Source organism: Balearica regulorum, chromosome 1, assembly GCF_011004875.1.
Source record: "Balearica regulorum gibbericeps isolate bBalReg1 chromosome 1, bBalReg1.pri, whole genome shotgun sequence".
In the NCBI taxonomy this organism is placed as follows: Eukaryota; Metazoa; Chordata; class Aves; order Gruiformes; family Gruidae; genus Balearica; species Balearica regulorum.
The window spans coordinates 17,074,420-17,095,185 of NC_046184.1; the positions used below are offsets into that span (position 1 = coordinate 17,074,420).

At 36.3% G+C, this 20,766-nt stretch overlaps 1 protein-coding gene across 4 annotated transcripts in view; it reads left to right on the plus strand.

The window, feature by feature from the left end:
• CPNE8 (copine 8) overlaps positions 1-20,766 on the plus strand; it is a 111,959-nt gene that overhangs the window by 48,636 nt on the left and 42,557 nt on the right. For all 4 annotated transcript variants that reach the window (XM_075742176.1, XM_075742155.1, XM_075742167.1 and 1 more), the window contains 4 exons: positions 2,455-2,518; positions 7,064-7,167; positions 8,986-9,090; positions 15,685-15,726. In XM_075742176.1, coding sequence (XP_075598291.1) covers positions 2,455-2,518; positions 7,064-7,167; positions 8,986-9,090; positions 15,685-15,726 — 315 coding nt within the window. The remainder of the gene's footprint in view (positions 1-2,454; positions 2,519-7,063; positions 7,168-8,985; positions 9,091-15,684; positions 15,727-20,766) is intronic.

A 20,766-nucleotide genomic window follows, 5' to 3' on the forward strand; every position in this document is an offset into this window, starting at 1 on the left:
GGGGTTGGGTGACCCTTGGCCTTCATAAGATGAAATGAAGCATGTCTTCATTATAAATGTCTTCATGTGCAAATCTCAGTTTGAGACAGGCAGGCGTTGCCTGCCATGTATTATAACTGCAGGCAGAGTGGCACAAAGTTTTCTATCAAATGGCAACTGTTCGGTGACCAGTTTGTCAGAAATCATGGCAGGGGGGTGGAACTAGATGAGCTTTGAGGTCCCTTCAAACCTAAACCATTCTGTGATTCTATGAAATGGGACTTGCTTATCAACAGTTTACTTCAGGCCTCCAACTTTTCAGGAGGTAATCAGAGTTGTATTTTTCACAATCTAGCATCTGACACAGCAATCTTTTGGAAACGGGATAAATCCATTTGACTTCTCATATGAAAAGAAAGATTTGATGTGTTTTCTTCAGAGTACTGTCATTTTCCAGACTACGTCTCAAATATGTCCCTAATTGCACAGTTAACTGGGCTCAAATACTTAAGTAGGAAGAATTTTGGTTCAGGTAATGGTAATTCTGATACTAGTGCTTTCTATTTGAGTTGGCATAACCTACAGAATTGTGGTGCTGGGAACTTCTGGGTTTTTAGCTGCAGTTTTGTTTCTTCCTTCTCCCTCAAAGCCAAGCTCATGGTCATTTGTTCCTTGAAACATTTTACTGTGTAAAGTCAATATCACTCTGATAATGAAGTAATTTCTACTACTGCTGTTACTACCAAATTTTAGAAGTTTTTGAAGTTTCAAGAAGTACTGTTCAAAAGAAAAAATACAGCTTTTTTGTCTTTTGAAAATCTGAGATTTCAATTTCAATATCCCATTGCTAGAGAGGCTACAATGAGTAATTTTCAGTCTTGAGCTGTTGAAGGGTGACAGATTTAAAACCATATGATTTGAAGATGCTGATAAAACTGAATTGTACTGTGTAACATTTGGAATGACCAGATTCTATTTTTTTTCTGTTATTTGAAGAAAATTCTCCTGTTTGGTCTTAAAGTATTGTACTTTATAAGTCATACCACATTAAATGGAAGAGTGCCGTAAGTATTGTATGTATTTAAATCATCATTTAAAATTTCACAACAAAAACTATTAATTTAATAGTTTCGCTACCCACTGTTTTCCTTGTGAAATTCAGGCTTACCATGTAGCACTGAGGAGGTCCAGGCAAGCAGTCTTGTATTGTTCTGGTTAGTGGCAAATGACTGCCGTAGTATAGGAGCAGCATTCAGTGATGTATTCCTTATATACTTAAACAGCAACTTCTTAACAAGAGTTTCAGTGAGCTTGTATAAATTTGCGTCAGTATTTGCTCCTCTCTTCATAATTTCTAAACTTTTATCTGTTTCCAAGAACTTCACACCAGTTCTTTATTGTACCGCAGGCTTGCTAAACTTATTTGAAGTTTGTAGAGCATTGCAAAAATTTTGAAAGGATTAAGGAAAATAATAAGTGAAATAAGAACAACAGTAAATGTTTACATTAATGTTTTGTCATAATGGAAGAACTGGAGTGCCCTCTAGTTCTCTTAGAAAAACCTAAAAAATACAATCAATTTGAAAATATAATTTCACCTTAATGTCTTCTTGGAAAGTAATTTTATTAAAATAATTATTTTCAAGAAAGACATAAAGAAATAAAAAACTAGAAATAAAATGAGCATAAGCAATACCATTAGTTTTGAAAAAAAAATCTAGAAGTAATTGCCAAGGCGTGTGCTAATGGGCATGCTAATAGATATTAGGATACTTCTCACTTATACTATAGCATTAATGCAAGAAGTTGCATCTCAATACTTGTACTTCCTACACACGTGTTGTCCCTGTCCCCGCATAAAAGGCTGCTGGCACTGAATACTATCAGGTTATGTGTGGCTTTTCCATTACTATATTGTTCTTTATACTAAGGGTCTATTTTGTGCTTTCTGGTGTTGCAGCAGCATTGCTTTGATTTACTGGGTGAATTATAATTTATTTTGCAACTACTGTATCTGATGGTGAGATTATTATGTGTCTTCATAATCATTTAATAATAGATGTTGTAAAATAAGGCTAATGTGTAGTTTTAAATATATTTTACATTTTTCGTAAAAAAATTGCAAAAGGATGCTTTTCACAAATCCGTAAGTTGTAGAGTCCTCTCTAAATAAAACATCAATGGGAGGGTGGAAAATAGAATTCTGATATTGTCATTTCATCCCATTTAAACTTATTGTGCTATTTCCTTTAAAATTGAAACTGATTTGTTTCTTGTGACTTAGAATAAATATGCAACTCATTTACGGATTCACTTAGGATAAACCAACTTTTTCTACACAGGACAAGTGTCAGAAGAAAGAAACAATAGCATGCTGTCAGTTTTATGACTTGAAAGCTTATGTTGTGCTTATCTGTGCCAGCTGTAACTTTCATAAATGGTATTAAGGAACTGAGGTGATGTATTTTCTTGCAGAGGAATTCCTGGGAAGAAATGTGGAACAGTTATAGTAACAGCAGAAGAACTAGGCTGTTGCCGAGTAAGTGTGTGTTTATTGCTTTTTGAAAAATAAAATGAAAATGATTTTGTGTTATACACTGCACCAGATCATCAAAGGTGTAATATCTAAATTTGCATTTTGTGATATATGTAAGAAGTTAGGATACTTTTTTCCTATCGGTTACTCTTTTAGGTAGAAGAAGCAGAAAGAAACAGAAAACAATACAAACCATTTTATTATTATTATTTTTAGATGAGTTTTAAATCTAGTCTTTGTTTCCCGAAGTAATTAATCACATTTTAATCTCTTAGTATCCACTTTTTAACAAAGATCCATTTGTTTCAGCCATGGAATTGTATTTCCATTATGGAATATTGACATTACATGAACATCAAAGTAAAATTTTGGAATTTTAACCTTATAATTAAAAGATTTTGTGCTAATAGCGAGTCATATTATTTAAAAAATGTGAAATTAATATTTACTGGAAAAATATAGTAAGGTATTTCAAAGAATTGCCAGAAAAGAAAAGTTTAAACATTTTTCTTTAGAGAAAGTGAAGACTTCCATGGCCTATTAATGGCATGTGCCTACTTATTGAATAGAAAACAGAAGAATATCGGAAGGGGGGGTGGGCAGGCAGTGGGGAATTTGGCTAGTTAAGGGGAGAGACATGTTGTGGTCATGACCTTCCCCAAGAGTGTCACTGCTCCTGCCCCTCCTAGGGTTCATGGAGAAGTGGATTGGACAGAGGAGGAGGCTTACTGCTCAGAAAGCACCTGGCAGCCAGGCCAGCACTGAGTGAGCGAGCAGCAATCCGTAAATCATAGGGAAAGAGACTGGAAGGAAGAATAAGGAAGGGTTGTAGATATGGGGTGATAAAGGCTGCTTGGAATCTGAGGAGGGACGCAGTTTGTCAAAGCATGGTATATATTGGATGGGGCTGCAGAATTTCCAATGACAAATGCAAATCTTAAATGAAGAAAGGCAATAGTATCAGACATTTGATGAGACTGTGCAGGGGATCTGGAGAGTACAAGATTAGATAGATAAACCTACAGAAATACCTTGAGGCTTGAAGAGAATTATTTATGGGGCTTAGTTTTTGTAATTTAGTGGTGTTGAGGAGGTAATGCTTCACCTTTTGTATAACTTCTGACTTCTATACCACGTCATAAGGGGTTATTTTTTTTTATTTATGCAATAGTCATGTTTGTCTTTTTATTAATATATCTGATAGCTAATCTGTTTAGGCCTTATTTTCTTAAGTTCATTAGATAATTGAAGTAAACAGAAATCCTTAATTTTGTGCCTAATTTCCAGCTTAGTCAAGTTTGTATTACTTCTCTGCATAAGTGGTATAGTGGTATATTTGAATAGCAGACGAGCTCATTATTTATGTTTTGCAGACAACCTGCCGGTCCTGCACAGTTATGTTAATAGGGTGCACCAACTCAGTCTCATTTAACTGCCATTTAGCAGTAGGAAATTCCCATGCTACTAGTATGAATGAATATGTATGGTCATGGAAAACGCCTGTCTTTTCTGTGTTTTATATCAGCTCAAACTTTTGTACATAGTACACAATCAAAACGTTCGCACTTCTAACAGATGACAAAACGGGTACATCATTTAATTGCTTTCCTGCAGAAATTGTGCTTCTACATTTCTTAAGAAGTTAAGCTCCTATCATTCTTAAGAGGTTTGCCATCACCCCAAGCAGTTACTGGTAACCTTGAAAGAGACCAAAGGCATTTTTTTCCTGATACTCTGAGTTTATCCTCCAAGACCAGCATTTATATCCCAGTTGTAACAAACTATTTAAAAATCACAAATATGTTTCTAAATCCATAATCAGAACAGGTTGTGGTGGGTTTTTTTCTTTCCCTTTTAATGAAGACAAATACTAGCTGTCTTGCAAGGCCTTCATATGCTTCCAGATTGACCCCACTCAAATTTTACGTATATGATGACTAGTTCAAAATCGCTGAAGGGAGCTTGTAAAGAGTTTGGGACTCAATCTCTTCCTCTTGCATGCTTTTGCGTTCTCGGTCATGCTTTTTCATGTGCACGCTCTCTCACACAATCTCTTGCGCTGTCTCACCACTGTCACATACTTTTTCTGTGATATTTTCTACCTAAGGTTATTCAGTGTTTGGATTAGTTCTTATCTGTTCTGGGATTTTTTGCCAAACTTTTATAGCTCATATTCAGAATGGCAAAGATTTTTAGAATCATTGAATTGCTGCGGTTGGAAGACACCTTGGGAGATCATCTAGTCCAACCCTCAAGGGCTCTGTGCAATCAGGTTTGCAGTATGTCAAAGGAGATTCCACAGTCTCTGTTTCAGTGTTTCACCACACTCAGAGTAAAAAGGCTTCTTCTTGTATTTAAATGGAATTTCCTGTATTTCAATATGTACCTCTGACCACTTGTTCTTCCACTGGATACCACTAAGCAGTCTGTTTACTCCCTTCCATCCTGTTTGCATATATACAAATTGATAAGATGCCCCTGAGCCTTCTCTTCTCCAGGCTATGTAATTCCAGCTCTCTCAGCCTCTCCTCATATGAGACACAGTCCAATCTCTTAATCATTTTAGCGACTCTTTTGCTGGAATGGCTCCATTATGCCCATGTCTTTCTTGTGCTGGGGAGCCCAGAACTGAACGCAGTATTCCAGGACTGGCCTCACCAGTGCTGAGTCACTTTCTTCCACTTTGTCAGCACTCTTCCTGATGCAGCCTATTGGCCTTCTTTGCTGCCAAGGGCACATTGGTCAACTTGGTGTCCACCAAGACCCCCCAGTCCTTTTCTGCAAGCTGCTTTCCAGCTCCTTTTTTTCTGCCTGCAGCCTGTACTGTTGCATGGGGTTATTCTCCTCCAGGTGCAGTTCTTGGCATTTCCCTCTCTTGAACTCCGTGAGATTCATGTTGTTTTCCAGCCTGTACAGGTGCCTCTGAATGACAGCAAAACCATTTGATGGTTAAGCTGCTACTTCTAGCTTTGTATCATTTGCAGACTTGCTAAAGGTCTATTCTGTCCTCTCATCCAGGTCATTAATGAATGACCCCACTTTTGACACCTGGGGTACACCACTAGTGACTGGTCTGCAGCTGGACTTTGTGTCACTGATCATGACCCTTTGAAGCCCAACAGTTCAGCCAGTTTTCAGTCCACCTCACTGTCCAGTTATCTAGTCTGTAATTCATCAGTTTGTGAACAAGGATATTATGGTAAACAGTGTCTAAGGCCATGCTAAGGTCAAGAGAAACAACATCACTAGTCTGCCCTCGTCCACCGAGTGACTACTCCTCCAATGAGTGGCTGCTCATTTCATGAGAGAAGGCTTCAGGTTGATCAGGCATGAATTTCCCCTTTGTAAATCCATGCTGATGACTCTCAGCCACCTTCTTGTCTTTCATGTGTTTGGAAATGTTTTCTAGGATTATTTGCTCTATCACCTTCTCAGGGATTGAAGAAAGACTGGCCTGGATCCTCTTCCTTGCCCTTTCTCAAAGGCAGGAGTGACATTTCCTTTCTCCCATTCCTCAGGAACTTCTCCTGAACAACATGACTTTCCAAAGATAACCGAACATGGCCTCACAGTGACATTGGCCAACTCCATCAGCGCTCACAGGTGCATCCTATCAGGTCCCATGGAGTTTTGTATGTCTAGTCTGTTTAAATGTTTCCTTACCTGGTCCTCCTCTACTAAAAGCAAGTCATCCTTGTTCCAGACCTTCTCAGGTGCCCAAGATTCTTGAAGGCAAATCTCACCAGTAAAGACCAAGGCATGGAAGGCTATGAGAAACATGGACTTTTCCATGTCCTTTGTCACCTGGTCCCCTGCTGCACTCAGTGGTGAGCCCAAATTTTCCCTACTCTTCTCTTGCTGCTGTTACACCTGACTTATTTATGGAAGAGTCTTCCAGCAGCCCTGCCCCAGTTAGCTGGTGAGCCTGCAGGTTTATCTTTGCTTTTATAATCCTTCTTGCATTCTTGACTCTGCCCAAAGAGGTGACCATGTGTGACTATCAGTTTGCCTGACCACAGCAAAGAAACTTTTCTCCTTCTTTGTTATCAGAATGGGTGTATTTGGTATCTTCCAGGCTGATTTCCCAGAAGCTTCTAGACTCTTAAGAGCGAGCTGCTAAGCCATTTGTTTTACAGACAGCAAGAGCAGACAACTGCAAGTTTAAGTCACTGAAGGAATGAGGCTTAGTCGTGTCTCATTGGAGTTTTAAAGTTGATTCTAATATGCGTTCCTTGCCTGCACATCTACTTCCCTCAGAATGGAACTTTCGATGTCAGAAAACGCTGGAAAAAACCTGAGGCATTTAGCATAGAAATTAACCCTTCCTCTGCACCCCCCTACAAAGGAATTTGTGGTTTCAGCAGTTCAAACTGCACTATAAGGACATTGCAGGAATGTGAATATGTAGAGGGCATCTAGAAGGCAGATACCTTCATTTATTTTGTTTTCTATTTGTATGGTTATTAGTCAATTTATTTTTTTAATTTATTTTATTTTAGTGTAGTAAACTGCATGTTGTATGTAATTTTTCTGTATTACCCATTTCAGGATTCAGTTTTAATGCAATTTTGTGCAAACAAACTCGACAAGAAGGACTTTTTTGGGAAATCTGATCCTTTCCTTGTATTTCATCGAAGCAATGAAGATGGCAGGTAGATGCCTGTTAAGTATTTCTGCTGCTAAACACTAGGCAACTTATGTATTTGCAGATGGTAATATAGTTTTAATTTTTTTTTGTATTTGTCAGATTAAGCTGTGTTTCTTTTATAATGTTTGTTGGATTTAAGTATATCATGTTATGCAGTATAGTAATAAAACTATTGTATCAAAAAGATCAAATACAAGGTTTTAAGAGTTGAATGTGTGACAGATATAGAGCACTATGAAAATTAATTGTAATAAAAATAGTTTAATAGCATTACTTTTGTTAAGATGTAGTGTGCCTTTAATTAAATAGAATTCTCAAAGAATATGCTAATGCTTAGAAATTGTTTTTCTGTAAAAACATTTTATACTGTGAATTTGGAAATATCTTTTGTGTTTTTGACCAAGTTCTAGGAAACAGAATTTGAAAATACCTTAAATAATTTTTTTATTTTTTTTTTTTTTTTAAATCATGTGGCTGTTTGCTACATTCATTCTTTAATTTGTTAAAGTAGGCTAATCTCCTGTTCTACTGCTAAGACTTGACATAGTAACTTCCGGTCAACATGCTGCTTATGTGGGGGTCTACTGGCAGGTTAAGTTTTCTTGGAAGCTAATAGTCCTCACATACAACATTGTATCAAAACACAGGCTAGACATGTATGATACTACTTGTTTCAGTAGCTTTTCTGGAACAGTTATTAACATAAACCTATCTATGCCTATATGTGTGTCTGTTCCCTGCTCTTTTGCTCTCAGTGGCATACTATAGGAACAGCTTCCTGAGTAAACACTGAGTATCTGAAATTGCAAGCCTGGAGGAGTTATGGCTCCTTTGTGAGTGGCATTAAGGTCATTAGTGGAATTTCTCGGGGTGTTACTAGGAGTGCTGGTATATGCATTTTTTCTTGGCCTTGAGAGCCATGCTTCTCCACTTCCTTCCAAGAGGTGAGTGGTGAGCCACTGATTCTTTAGTGGTCTCCTGAATCCAACAGGAGTTTGGGGCAGTACTTTTGCACCTGTGGGCAGGAGGATGCTCCCTTTTCTGTCTCTTAGCTTCAGGCATGCCTTCTGAATCATAGCCAGGATAAAAACATATCCCTTTGGAACGTAAGGAAGATAGTCCCTCAAAGGACAACTTCAGTTACATCTGTATGTAGAATTTCAGTAGCGATTTCACCAGTGACCTTGCCTCTTATTTTCTTTCGAATGATTCAGTCCCCCAGATGAAGATTCAAAAGAAGTATTTTAATTTTGCATCATTTAGAGAAAGCAGAATGCATTAAAACAATTCATTGTATTTCACCTGAGAGGAGGTGATCATGCGATCTCACAGAGGCTTATATGTTTTACCTGAGGCAGCCCTGGTTAAGAAATCATAGACATAAAATGGGGAACAAGCATCAGAAAGCCATGACTCCGTTGGCTCAGTTTCTTAACCTTAAGCAAGTGTCAGATCCTTACCAGACTGCTTGCTTTCTGGAACTGTGACTGATTCTTGGCTGTGCAAGGCCTATTTAAACAATAGAGATGGAGACTGCTCTCGCCTGAAATAACTCACTGAGTGGTTGCAATTCTTGTCGAAGGCTGAGGTAAAAACATTTTAGGTATAGAGTTATTTAGCACCCTAGTCTGTAATCTCTCTTGAACAGGTCTGTCCTCTTCAGTCCTCCCTTCTCTCTGATTTCACTGCATTTCTTTTTTTCTTATCTTAAATTTTATGTGGACATTGTATGAGTGAATACAGATTACAGCTCTTTTGATTCCATGTTTGATGACATAAAAGAACAAGTAAATAAATACAAGATATATCTTTTTTATTACAGTTTTACAATTTGCCACAAAACAGAAGTTGTAAAAAATACATTAAACCCAGTGTGGCAGGCATTCAAGATTTCTGTCAGAGCACTGTGTAATGGAGACTATGACCGGTAAGCTACAGCTTAAGCTTTCTTAGCATATACGATTTTTTCCCCCAACTCATGTATTCTTTTCTATTTAAGTTTTTCTATGCAATTCAGTTCCTGATGTTATTTAGGTTATTTAATCAATATTTTGAAAGGATAATATGTGTTCAAAACCATTCATCACATTAAAGAATTTAGAAAAATAAAGCCAGTACGCTAAAGCTGTAGGAAATCTTAGTGGTGATTTCTGGAAAAAAATGCTTTGCTATGGTGTGATTAAGAAAGTTAGAAAAAAAGACTAATTTGAAGAATGGCCACTGTTACTAGTGTGCATAAGTATTTTTTAATAATGTTTCAATGAAAAACAACGATGATCTCTCTTCCTTGGGTGACATTGTGATGTCAGAGGATGCTGATAAATAAAAGCCCCTAAAATATGTAGGTAAGTAGATGAGAAACACAGCAGGTAATCATCATCATCTTGAGATTGGAAGTTTTCAGTGATCCCATGCAAAAGGATCCATCTTTGAAAAACATGGTAATAATACCATGTTTTTAACCAATATTTTACCAATAATAACAAGCAAGTTAGTTAAGTTGAGGAATGATGGATATTTTTGGACATGTTAACTTATGACAGTATCAACAAGAAAAATATTTAACTCCCTATTGATGACTTCTTGTTATGTTGTCACCATTCATATTTTTGAAATGCATTTAGATATTCATGTTGTTATTATGTACCCAGTTAAATGTCTGGTAGTTTACCTATCTCTGCTACCTGAAATCTGGAGTACTGGAATTATTTTAGTAAGGCTCTGAGGAAGTATAGACTTATCAATTAGTCATAATACTTTTAGCAGTATATAGTGTAATATTTGGTTTAAAATCATGAAGGAAATATATGAATGCTAGAATAAAAATATGCATAATACGTAAGTTGAATGTAGTTGATGGATAGATGTGCTAAGGTTCAATTCAGCTTTACACAGACTGCGAAAAATACAAAAGACGCAATATGTGCTTCTCTGCGTATTTCAAAGATGAAAGGTCAAAAATCTGGTTTGAATGCCTTGTAACCCCTAAACATCTGTTTTATTTTATTAAGTTGAGATTGGTATGATCATATCTTATTATCTTATATAACTTAAGGTATTTTATCTTATTGATTAAAAAAAAGAGGTTTAGTATTGCATTCTTCTAACCATGAACTAATGTTTCCATCAGCAGAAGCCAAATCCTTTGTTGAAACATATTGCTGCATGTAGGGAAATTAAGTAAGACTTTGGTCAAATGGATAATTTTCCTATGAGTGTGTCTTTGAAACAATCTTTAATTTGGAATTTAAGTAGTTACTTTTCTACCTCAATTTTTATTTTCAGCTTCCATGTACGTGATTACCATCCATTCATATATATTTTAGGTTACTGTAGCACATGACTTTGCCATGTCGTAACCCTGCTGCATTACTTTATCAAACTAATTATTTAGTGAAATGTGTACACTAAAATGATTTTAATCGGTTGCCATGAAATCCTAGTCTTCCTTGAATTTGTAATTTACTAGCTAATGCCAGGGGATAAACAAACCAACTCTTGAATCAACTGACTGAATCTCAGTAGTCGATACGAAGATGCAGGAGAGTAAGAAGTGCTTATATTCACTAAGCTAAGCAGAATGCTTTCACAGTAATAAACTTAAAGCTCTATCTTTAAGCTGCTTATTAAAAAGTCAAAAGCTAATAATTGACTTGTGATTATTTTTTTCCCTAGGAAAGTGGTATTTTTTTACCATTTTTGGGGGTAATGGCCATTTTTAGTCTTTCTTACTGGATCTTAGCTGCTTTATTTGGTCTGTGATAATCTTCCAGTACTTAATGTCATGTTCCCTCAAACTGAAGGAAAAAGCAGTTCTACATTGCTAACACTCATGAAATACTTGATACAGTCGTCGTTAGCCATGTTGGTTACTCTTTCAATTAGATGCAATAAAAATGCAGCAATTTCATAATAAGTACCTTCTAATCAAATAGAATTTTTAACTTGTGTTTGGTTTCATGTGCATAATGCATAAGCAAAATAGTGCTCATGAAGCTAGTCACTGGACACTCCACTATTTATCATATTAAAGCAAAAAGGTTTTCATAATAATTAAAAAAGATATTGTGGTAGAGGCATACTGAAATAACTCCATCATTCCAAAAGAGAATTAAAAAGTATAATAGCATGCCTCAAATTATTGTGTAACTACTGTTTTCTCATGTTTATTCTACTTTGAATGCTTTCAACATAATGTGCTCAGTGAATGCCTTATAAATAAAAGACTGCATGGATCTTCATAATTGTGCCTACAACAGTCATGTTTCAAATCAATAAATAATCATTAGCTGACAGATTAATTCAAATTAGTATCTGCTGATAGTTCAGAAAAAGCATCCAAAGTTTGGGGCTTTTTTATTTGGAAACTTTTCTTTCTAAAGATAAGGATTAGATTCCTCAGTTGAACATGGTAGTACATGAAAACACAAACCCCGCAAGTATCTTTCAGATAATGATAGTTTCACATATCAAATTTTGGTGTTCTGGGTTCAATGATAGATGTGAAAGGTGGGAATAATGTCATTAGTAAGAATGTATCACAGTAAACATTCATTCTGGTTTTGGGAAGAGTAAATCTTGAGTTAATGTATGCTTCTGAGTGAACTCTGTCCACTTTTTCATGGTGAAAAGGTCAGAATTTTCTTAATTTTTCTCAAACTATATAATCATACAATATGTTTTCAGCCATCATAGGGATGGGATTTCAGAACTACAGTAGTACTTACTATCTCTAATATTTTTGTTCTTTCTTTCTTTCCCTTAATATGAGCTCTCAAATAGCACTTACACAGTTATTTTCTGCTTAAAAGTTTTAAGACAGAGATATCCTAAACCCCAACATTCTCTAACCTTGATTTTTTTTAAATTAAAGATTTTTTTTAAATTAAAGTAGTCCTCAAAACTGTGTCCGTTAAGATAAATTGCAATGTAGAGAGGGTAAAATACTTGTATGTGAAGATTTGAAGGGCCTTTGATATCTTACATGTCATGCAAAATAGGTAAAATGCAAGATCTGCAATCAATCCTTTTAATGTGAAATAAATTTCAGGAAAGAGGAGCTTTATTCAAGGAAGAATTGCTCTTATTGAAGTTGCATGTCTGAAGATTCTTTTCAAGACTTTATCTTGATAATCTTAAGAATTTATCTTAATAATTCAAGTTTGCTGTCTGAGATGATTTGGCTGTTTAAACACAGATTTGTAAGACAATTCAAAACTTAAGTCCCACTAAACCTTATGTAAATCTTTACTTAGTAGTGTGCCCTGTCTATCTTAATAGTAACAGGTTTTGAAACCTGGAAGTAAAATAATGGTTGTTTAGGGAAAAAACCTCTGTGATATTGTCTTTCTTACTAAATCAAATATTATTTCCTTCAAGGGTCAAATACATGGTGAGATAAAGTAGATTTGGAGATGTTCTTGTTTTAATTCCAGAGAACTACTTTCACTTTAATCAGTTTTCATTCTAAGGTAACAACCCCAAAGTGAAATTCCACAACAGGGGTAAGATGTAACAAATGGTGTGGTCAGAGCTATTAAATTTGAGTAGAAAAGAGAAATATCCAAACAAAGCAACTCCGTCTTTGCCTATTTTGGAATATCATAAAAAGTGTGAAAAACATGTAGGCATGAATTTGTTGGTATACATAATATCAGCTGTTGAACAACCTTATCCCCAAAGAGTCCCTTCCTAGAACAGAAAATTATTCAACATATATTCAACTGTGTCTCATAGGAAGAATGGGGAGCAGCTTTCGTGGCATCAAGTTATAAAGTAATTGCTTGGATTCCTGTCCCCACTAGTAATACCACAGACCTGATCACTTCATGTGAAACTGTTCTGAAGAATAAAAGTAAACAAGTCATTGCTTAAAATGTGGGAAGTGTGGAGGTGTTATTTTTCTATCCCATGTTCAGTTCATTTTAGGCTGGATAGAATCATTATTACTGATCACTGAATTTACTTATATATATGCTCTTTCTGTAGTAAAAGGAGATAAATAAAACTATATATTGTATCCATCCTGATATATGCTTCCTGTTTCATTAATGATTTTGATGATGATATGCTGTATAGTATTTGCATTTTCAGAAATCCCCTCTTCAAGTAAAATAAGATTTATTCTTTATGTGGGATTTTTTTGTTTTCTACATTTTGTCTATTTTCCAGTCATCCCTGAAGCAGAAATAGTTAGAGCTATCCTCTGAGATTCACTTTGCTCTTAAAGAAACAGATCATTTCCACTTTTATCTTCTCTTTGCAGCTTTTCCATGTGTATAGAATCATAGAATGTTTTGGGTTGGAAGGGACCTTACAGACCATCTAGTTCCAACCTCCCTGCTGCGGGCAGGGACACCCTCCACTAGACCTCGTTGCCCAAAGCCCTGTCCAACACTTCCAAGGAGGGAGCATCCACAACTTCTCTGGGCAACCTGTTCCAGTGCCACACCACCCTCACTGTGAAAAATTTCTTCCTCATGTCCAGTCTAAACTCCTTCATTTTAAAACCATGACCCCTTGTCCTGTCACTACAGGCCCTACTAAAAAGTATGTCCCCATCTTTCTTAGAGGCCTGCTTTATATATTGAAAGGCCACAATAAGCTCTCCCCAGAGCCTGCTTTTCTCCAGGCTGAATGACCCGAACTCTCTCAGCCTGTCTTTGTAAGAGAGGTATAATCTCGTAAGTATGGAGAAGAGAAGGTTCTGGGGAGACCTTAAAGCAGCCTTCCAGTACCTGAAGAGACCTACAGGAAAGCTGGAGAGGGACTGTTTACAAGGGCATGTGGTGATAGGAAAAGGGATAATGGCCTTAAGCTGAAGAAGGGGAGCTTTAGATTGGATATTAGGAAGAAATTCTTCCCTGTGAGGGTGGTGAGGCACTGGAACAGGTTGCCCAGAGAAGCTGTGGATGCCCTCTCCCTGGAAGTGTTGAAGGCCAGGTTGGATGGGGCTTTGGGCAACCTGGTCTAGTAGAGGGTGTCCCTGCCCATGGCAGGGGGTTGGAACTAGACAATCTTTAAGGTCCCTTCCAACGCAAATCATTCTATGATTCTATGGTTCTCTCATAAGTAATGCATAGGAGGTGCGTGAGCTTGCTTATTGAATCATACTTTTAGTTAAACTGTTTTGGTATCCTGTCTCAGTATCCTGATTCCTACAGTAGCCAGTTGCAGATTCTTAAGAGGGATGCTCAAGAAACTGTATGAAATCATTATATACTTAAAATTTCTCATGAGGTGCTTCTCTGAAAATTTGCCAGTTATTGTTTTATACTGTAAAAAAATATTTTAGATCCATGTATTATTTTTTGTGTATAATAATCTACTAGTTTGTCTTTCAATTCTGATTTAAATGAAATAAATTCTAGTCAGTTCTCCTATTGAAAAAATGCTTGCACTGAGTACTTGTGTCTTGGCAGACTTTAACATTTTATTACCCAGCTTGCCCACCAGCTCCTGATTCACTAAGAGGAGGGTGAGTATTTCCACAGTGCCCAGGGCAATCTCTCTGTTTGGGAAAAACTGATACCCAGAGTCTGCCTCTGTCGTGTTCCCCCCATACCCAACAATCTGCTTGTCCCATTTCATTCTAGGAAGCCAGAGTCATGGTTATGTATCATCTGATGATTATCTAGTGTAGTCTGATGAAAGAACCAAGCAACTATCCTGTTGGCTTTGTAGGAATTAAAAAAAAATTCTGCTGCACTTTTCTGTCCTCTGGTCATATAGCCAAGCAGCCTTCTCCTCTATTGAGAGGTAGGAGGGAGTTTAAGAGGGAAAAAGTGCTTTAAAGAACTAAAAATTTCTTTCATCTGCAGCCACAGACAGGACCTTCACAAAATCTTGGCTGGATCTCACACAGTTTTCATTTGTCACCACTGCACAATACAGTCAATACTGGTTCTGTTGTATTCTGGAGTACTTACTTTCATTTAAGAACCAAAATGTATGGACTAGAATTCCTTACTGCTTTAAATGTGCTTTATTTTGTATTGTGAACATTGCTTTTAATCTGTACTTTGCTGTTTAATAATTTTGTTTTTATAAGGGCCCTCTCAATCTCTGCACACTTCTCAAGTATGGATATATTACTTTTTTGTTTTCTGTAAGATGTTACTACCCTGCTTCCAGATAGCACGTACCAAAGAAACCTTTGCAATAATTTCCAGTTTGTTAATGTTCTTAAAAACTTTGATAATACTTTAAGGTTTAAAAAATCATTTATAAAAACCCAAAATCAAAAACAACCCCAGAAAATTCAGAGCATCAGCAAGTAAAAATGTATTGGTTAAACTTGCAATGTGTTTAATTGTTTCCTTAGCTTCTGCTGTATTTTACTATTAATTTATGAAGATATATTGAGGAACCTGAGTGACTTGCTATTTTCTGCCCTGTGAGAAATGACTGGAAAATTCTGCCTTCTGGACTTGGCACAAATGATGCACTCATATGTTATTAAAATACAAGTATTAAAAGCAACCCTGGTACATTTGAATAAATGTGTTTTTTATCTTTTTAGGACAATTAAAGTAGAAGTGTATGATTGGGATAGAGATGGAAGGTAAGACATTAATTCTAGTGTTAAACTTTAGGGTTATCCATGCATATTTATACACGTTTTAAAATATATAAATATATAGTGGCCAGAACAGGGCTAGAGAATTGTCTTTATCAATATTTAGAGGTACCGGTACTGGGAAAAAAGTTTTGCTGTGCTACAGTTCTGTTTTGTTTTGCAGTTGTGGTAAATGCTGATGTGTTAGCCCATTTCAAACATGATGTGGGTATATACATACATGGAACGAGCAAGATGGAATGCTTTGCGATCTGTAAGATCAGTTTTGTGAATCTCGTTATGTTACCAGTTAATGTACATGTATGAAAAGAGGGATAATCCATTTTATAATCTTTCTTTTGCTTAAAACACTGCTTCAGAAACTGTTGCTTTTCAAGTATGATAAAATGCCTGAGCCTGCAATTGCTACTTCGTGGCTGCCTAGGTATTGCAATGGAGAAACTACCTATTCATTAGCATAATTTCAGATTAGGTTTAAGTGTTCATTTCCATGCCTGTCTTCATCAAAATGTTGTAAACTCTAGATCTGGAAGACCTGGGTTTTAAATAACTCCATTGCTAGAAAGAGAATTGTGGAAAATACATAGAATTTCTGTTGCTAAATTCAAGAGGGGCAATCTGTTATGATTCAAGCTTGCTGTCTGTACTGAATGTATGTTTTTTTCTGAAGAAAATAGTCTTTCAAATTGCCTTTATTTTGACAAATAAGATGATAGAATTATTTTTTATCAGACTGGATGGATACGTCTCGTTCTTTTAAAAATGTTTGAGCTTGTATCTTAATACTTTGGTTAGAAACTACTCATAAATCATGGTACTAGAACTTGTATGTAATACAAGAATATGTCAATTTCTATTTATCTTTAAGTTGGTCTGTCTTAGTTATTTCTGATTAATCTTAATTTATATTTTTAAATATATGGATATGCACTTACCTTTGGATTTTTAAGAGTGTATTATTTATTATACAGTAATGGCTTTAATATTGTTAATGCAATTTACTGTTAGTATTATAGCTAATGATATTGTGCTTCTGTGACCCGATAGATCTTGTAATCATAATTAGCAAATTTATCCTGTGCTGCCATTCATTTCTTTGCTGACAAGGTCCAAAACCAGTTTCAGCTTTCTCAGCTTATACTTCTGATGTTTTGGTTCCATCATGAAGCCTGTTGATTTATAAGCATTCTTATCATTTGTTTACCCTCTATAAATACCTGCTAGTGCAAATTCATCCTTCTTGATTAGATGTTCCCCAGAGTGACAAAATAACATATTCTAGCAATTAGAAATACAAGTATTTAAATGAACAAAGTCATATTAGCAAAAAATCACTGCATCGATGTAGTGATGAATTTCTATTAACATCCTCTGTTCCTCATTTAGATTTACCAAATCCTTAAAAATGTGAAATATTTTCACTTTTGTGTATAAAATACAATATTTTTTTAAATAATCTAACAATGAAAAATTAAATTATACTACCAAGTTACCTTAATAAAATATAATCTTTATTTTTTATTATCAAACCCTATGTGCTGTCCCATTTCTTCCAACATCTGAAACTAAGGTATGATTAAAAAGAAAAGGAAGAAATCTGACAAATAATATTGTATAGCTGCAGTTGTGAGTGAAAGCTTCAACATACTGTGGAATTCAGGCAATCATTAGCCTCTACACTCTCCCAAAGAGTTTCAAATATCTACTTTTGCTCACATCCCACTCTGAATATGTGTAAAATTAATATCTAAAAAACAAAAAGTGAAGAATACTATTTACATGCATTCTTTTTTATTCTAATTGTATGATTTTTTTTTTTGCCTTTTTCTTTCTACTTTTTAATTTAGAAGCAGGCGGGACACTGACATCTTACCTGTTACATTCCTCAGAAAGATGAGACAGTGCTCATCTCATGTAACTTCAGACAATGTAAAACTCAGACAACTAGATGGAACTAATCATTTAGGTTACTTCAGTAGCTTCCAGGGCAAAATGGTCTGATTGAATCCATCCTAACTGGAATAAATTGCCATTTGGTGGTGCCTATGACTGACTAGTGATTGTAGCAAGAACCTAAGTACCTCATTTAACTTTGACATTGCCAAATGTATCTGAAGTGAATCCCATTCAAGAATTAGTCTGTCAATTTTTTGTACAATGCTGCTGATACTCAGTGTATATTAATTTCCATTTTTGATGGACTCTCTGTTTATAAGCAGATCACTAGCTGATCACCTCACTAGGCTGAATCCATTTGCTCCAGAGATGTGCAGTCAGGGCAGGAACAACCTTTGAAAGATCATCAGAGAGCTTGCTAGATAGCAAAGCGAATTATACTGAAATTGCAGGTTATTCTGCAATCAGTAAGGCAACATTACAGTGCATATACTTGATTTCTTGAATCTTGACTTCTTGAGTTTTGACTTAGAGGGTTTTTTTTTCTTTTTCCCTGTTCTGTGTTATCTGTTCTTTGGGAAAACGTCACCAGGGTGCTTTGGGTTGAGCTTCCTACTGTCACGGTCGTGAATTACATTGTTAAAAGTAATTGTATATTATTAGCTCTCATTTATTTTCAAACATCACTTAACATTTCTTGACTGAAAAGTAATATAGGACCTTTATAACATTAGCACTGTTAATTATTAAACATTTCTTTGTCTCAACCAGTTTTTGCACAAAAATTGTCAAAATATGAACCACTTGTTCTAATTGACACCTTTTATTGCTTCTAAGAGCTGTGACAAACAGCAAAATATTTGATGCTGTAAGAAGTCACAAAAGTTGGTTTTGTTACTTTGGGCAAGCCCACTTGTGTGCAACAGAGTGCCTATTTTTTGTTGAGTGTCTTCACCAATAAAGTACTTGCAGGCAGGTCTTACAGAAGGGAAAAATAAGATGTGCAACTTTACATCAGCAATACTCTGATGTTTTTATTTCTCTTGGAAGGCTTTTTCACTAATTTTAGAGAAATTGTTACTTAGCATACATGGTGCAAAAGCCATTTCACAGTCTTGATGTTTATGATCTGTTACACAGAATTTTTTTTTCTTGAATTTTAAAACTGTAAATATTACTGTCCTAACTTGAGACCATCAAAACATTCATCTGAGAATCTAAACACTGCAGGAGAGATTGTAAATCTCAGATTCTAGGCACTCTCACCCTATCTCTTGTCCTCTGTCTTCATCCTCCTTCTCCAGCTACGTAGTTGATTTCTAAATTATTGCACTTTTCCCCTTACTCACTGACATATTTCTGGTGATGATTTTCCTTTTCTCCATTGTTTTTTTCCTTTAGATCATTAAAAAAAAAAATCAAAGTTAATACAATTCTGAAAGTGATTTTCAGCCCTTCAAAGCATAGTACCAAAAGTGGCAGATTTAGAGAGATGGGGTTCAAGTGGTTCTGATTCAGCGGTCTGATATGCCACTCATGAACAAAAGTCTTTAAGTCTAGGAATATTTGGTATTAAGAAGGCAAAGAGAATAACTTCTTTAGATTCTCAATCCAGAGGCTAATAAGGAGATTCATTTGGCAAAGTGTCATCATGAATGTTGGGAGGGATTGGTGCCTTGTGTATCTTAGCGAGTTATACTTCTGGCAAAGGCAAATGTCTGAGAGGCACTCATCATTCAGAGCCAGCCTAGTGAGTGGGCATACATCTATCTGCATACTCAGTGTTAAGATCCAGTTCGATGATCTTCTAAGTGCAGAGAACTCCGAGACTGGATATAGATGCCCATACCTTTTTAATGTGATTAGCCAGAGGAATTATATCTTTCTAGCTGAGTTCTTGTCAATCTGTGTATATTGTCCCTCAAGTTCCATAGCCTGTATGGATGGCTTCCTCTATTCCCCTGGTTCAATAGTCATTGCAATCTGGAGGGAGTTTTAGAAGAGTCTGTCTGTCTCGGAAAGAATTTCCTGATCTCCAAACTGGAAGGGGAGTGTTTCATGAGAGGTGGTCCCTTCTGAATCTGAGTAATCGGGAATATCTTCACCATCTAGTATTTCTCAAGCTTTCTTACAGGATGCTTTGCTTATTTCATGTGCATTAACATGATAACTGGACCTTTTAATTGTTTGTTTTACATATTTTGTGCATTCATGCTGGTTTCAGAAAATGAGATTTACATTTGGGGTTTGTTTTTTTTCATTTCATTATGAATAAATCAAGAAAGAAATCTCATATTGCTATGGATTATTTCCATTTTTCCTCTTCTTGCAACATTCAGATTTATTTAAATTTGCTTTTAATATTTATAGCTTAATTAGAACTGTGCTATATTTCTTGAAAACAAATTTTACAAGCAATAAAGTCGTAAAATTTTGACTTTCTATTCCAGTTTACCATTGGAGGGAAGGTAAAAGAGTTAGTTTCATAGCTCACCAGATGTGGAGGCAGAGTGTAGAAGAGATAAAACGCCTTGTTAGGGAACAACTGTGAAAACAGAGGGAGATGGGGACAGGGGGACCAGGAGTTGAAGCAGCAGTGAGGAAAGTTCAGCTGGGAGGAGTGGAGAGTGGGAACAGGTCTTGTGCCTTGGGGGTTGTGTAGCAGCTATTAGGCACTCACCCCTGCGGTCGCTTCCATCCCAGGTACCTGTCTGAGATACAAACCTGCAGTTCAGTCACTTCTGGCAGCCCTCTGGTTTCTGTGCCCCAGCTTCCTGGCCCCAGCCACCTTTCTCAGCGATGCTTCATCCACTGCACTCCCTCTGCCCCCCCTGCTCACAGAGGCTCCTTGGCAGCCTGCTGTCCCCTGGTTAAGAGTTGACAAAGCAGTTTTCAAAATGTGGGTGACAGCACAGGAGTGTCAAATGTATTCTTGGAGCAGGAATAGAATTTAGAAAGGAGGAGCTTGGTAACCACTGCTTTAGTGTTAGGTTAGGATCTACTTTCCAGTGGTTTCTAATGCCGTAACCTGAGTAGCCTCAGTGGATTGCTTTTCTCCTCCCAGAGGGGAAGATATAGCAGCTGAAATAAGCTTTGGGTCTTCCCCTTAACAGTACCATTCAACATCAC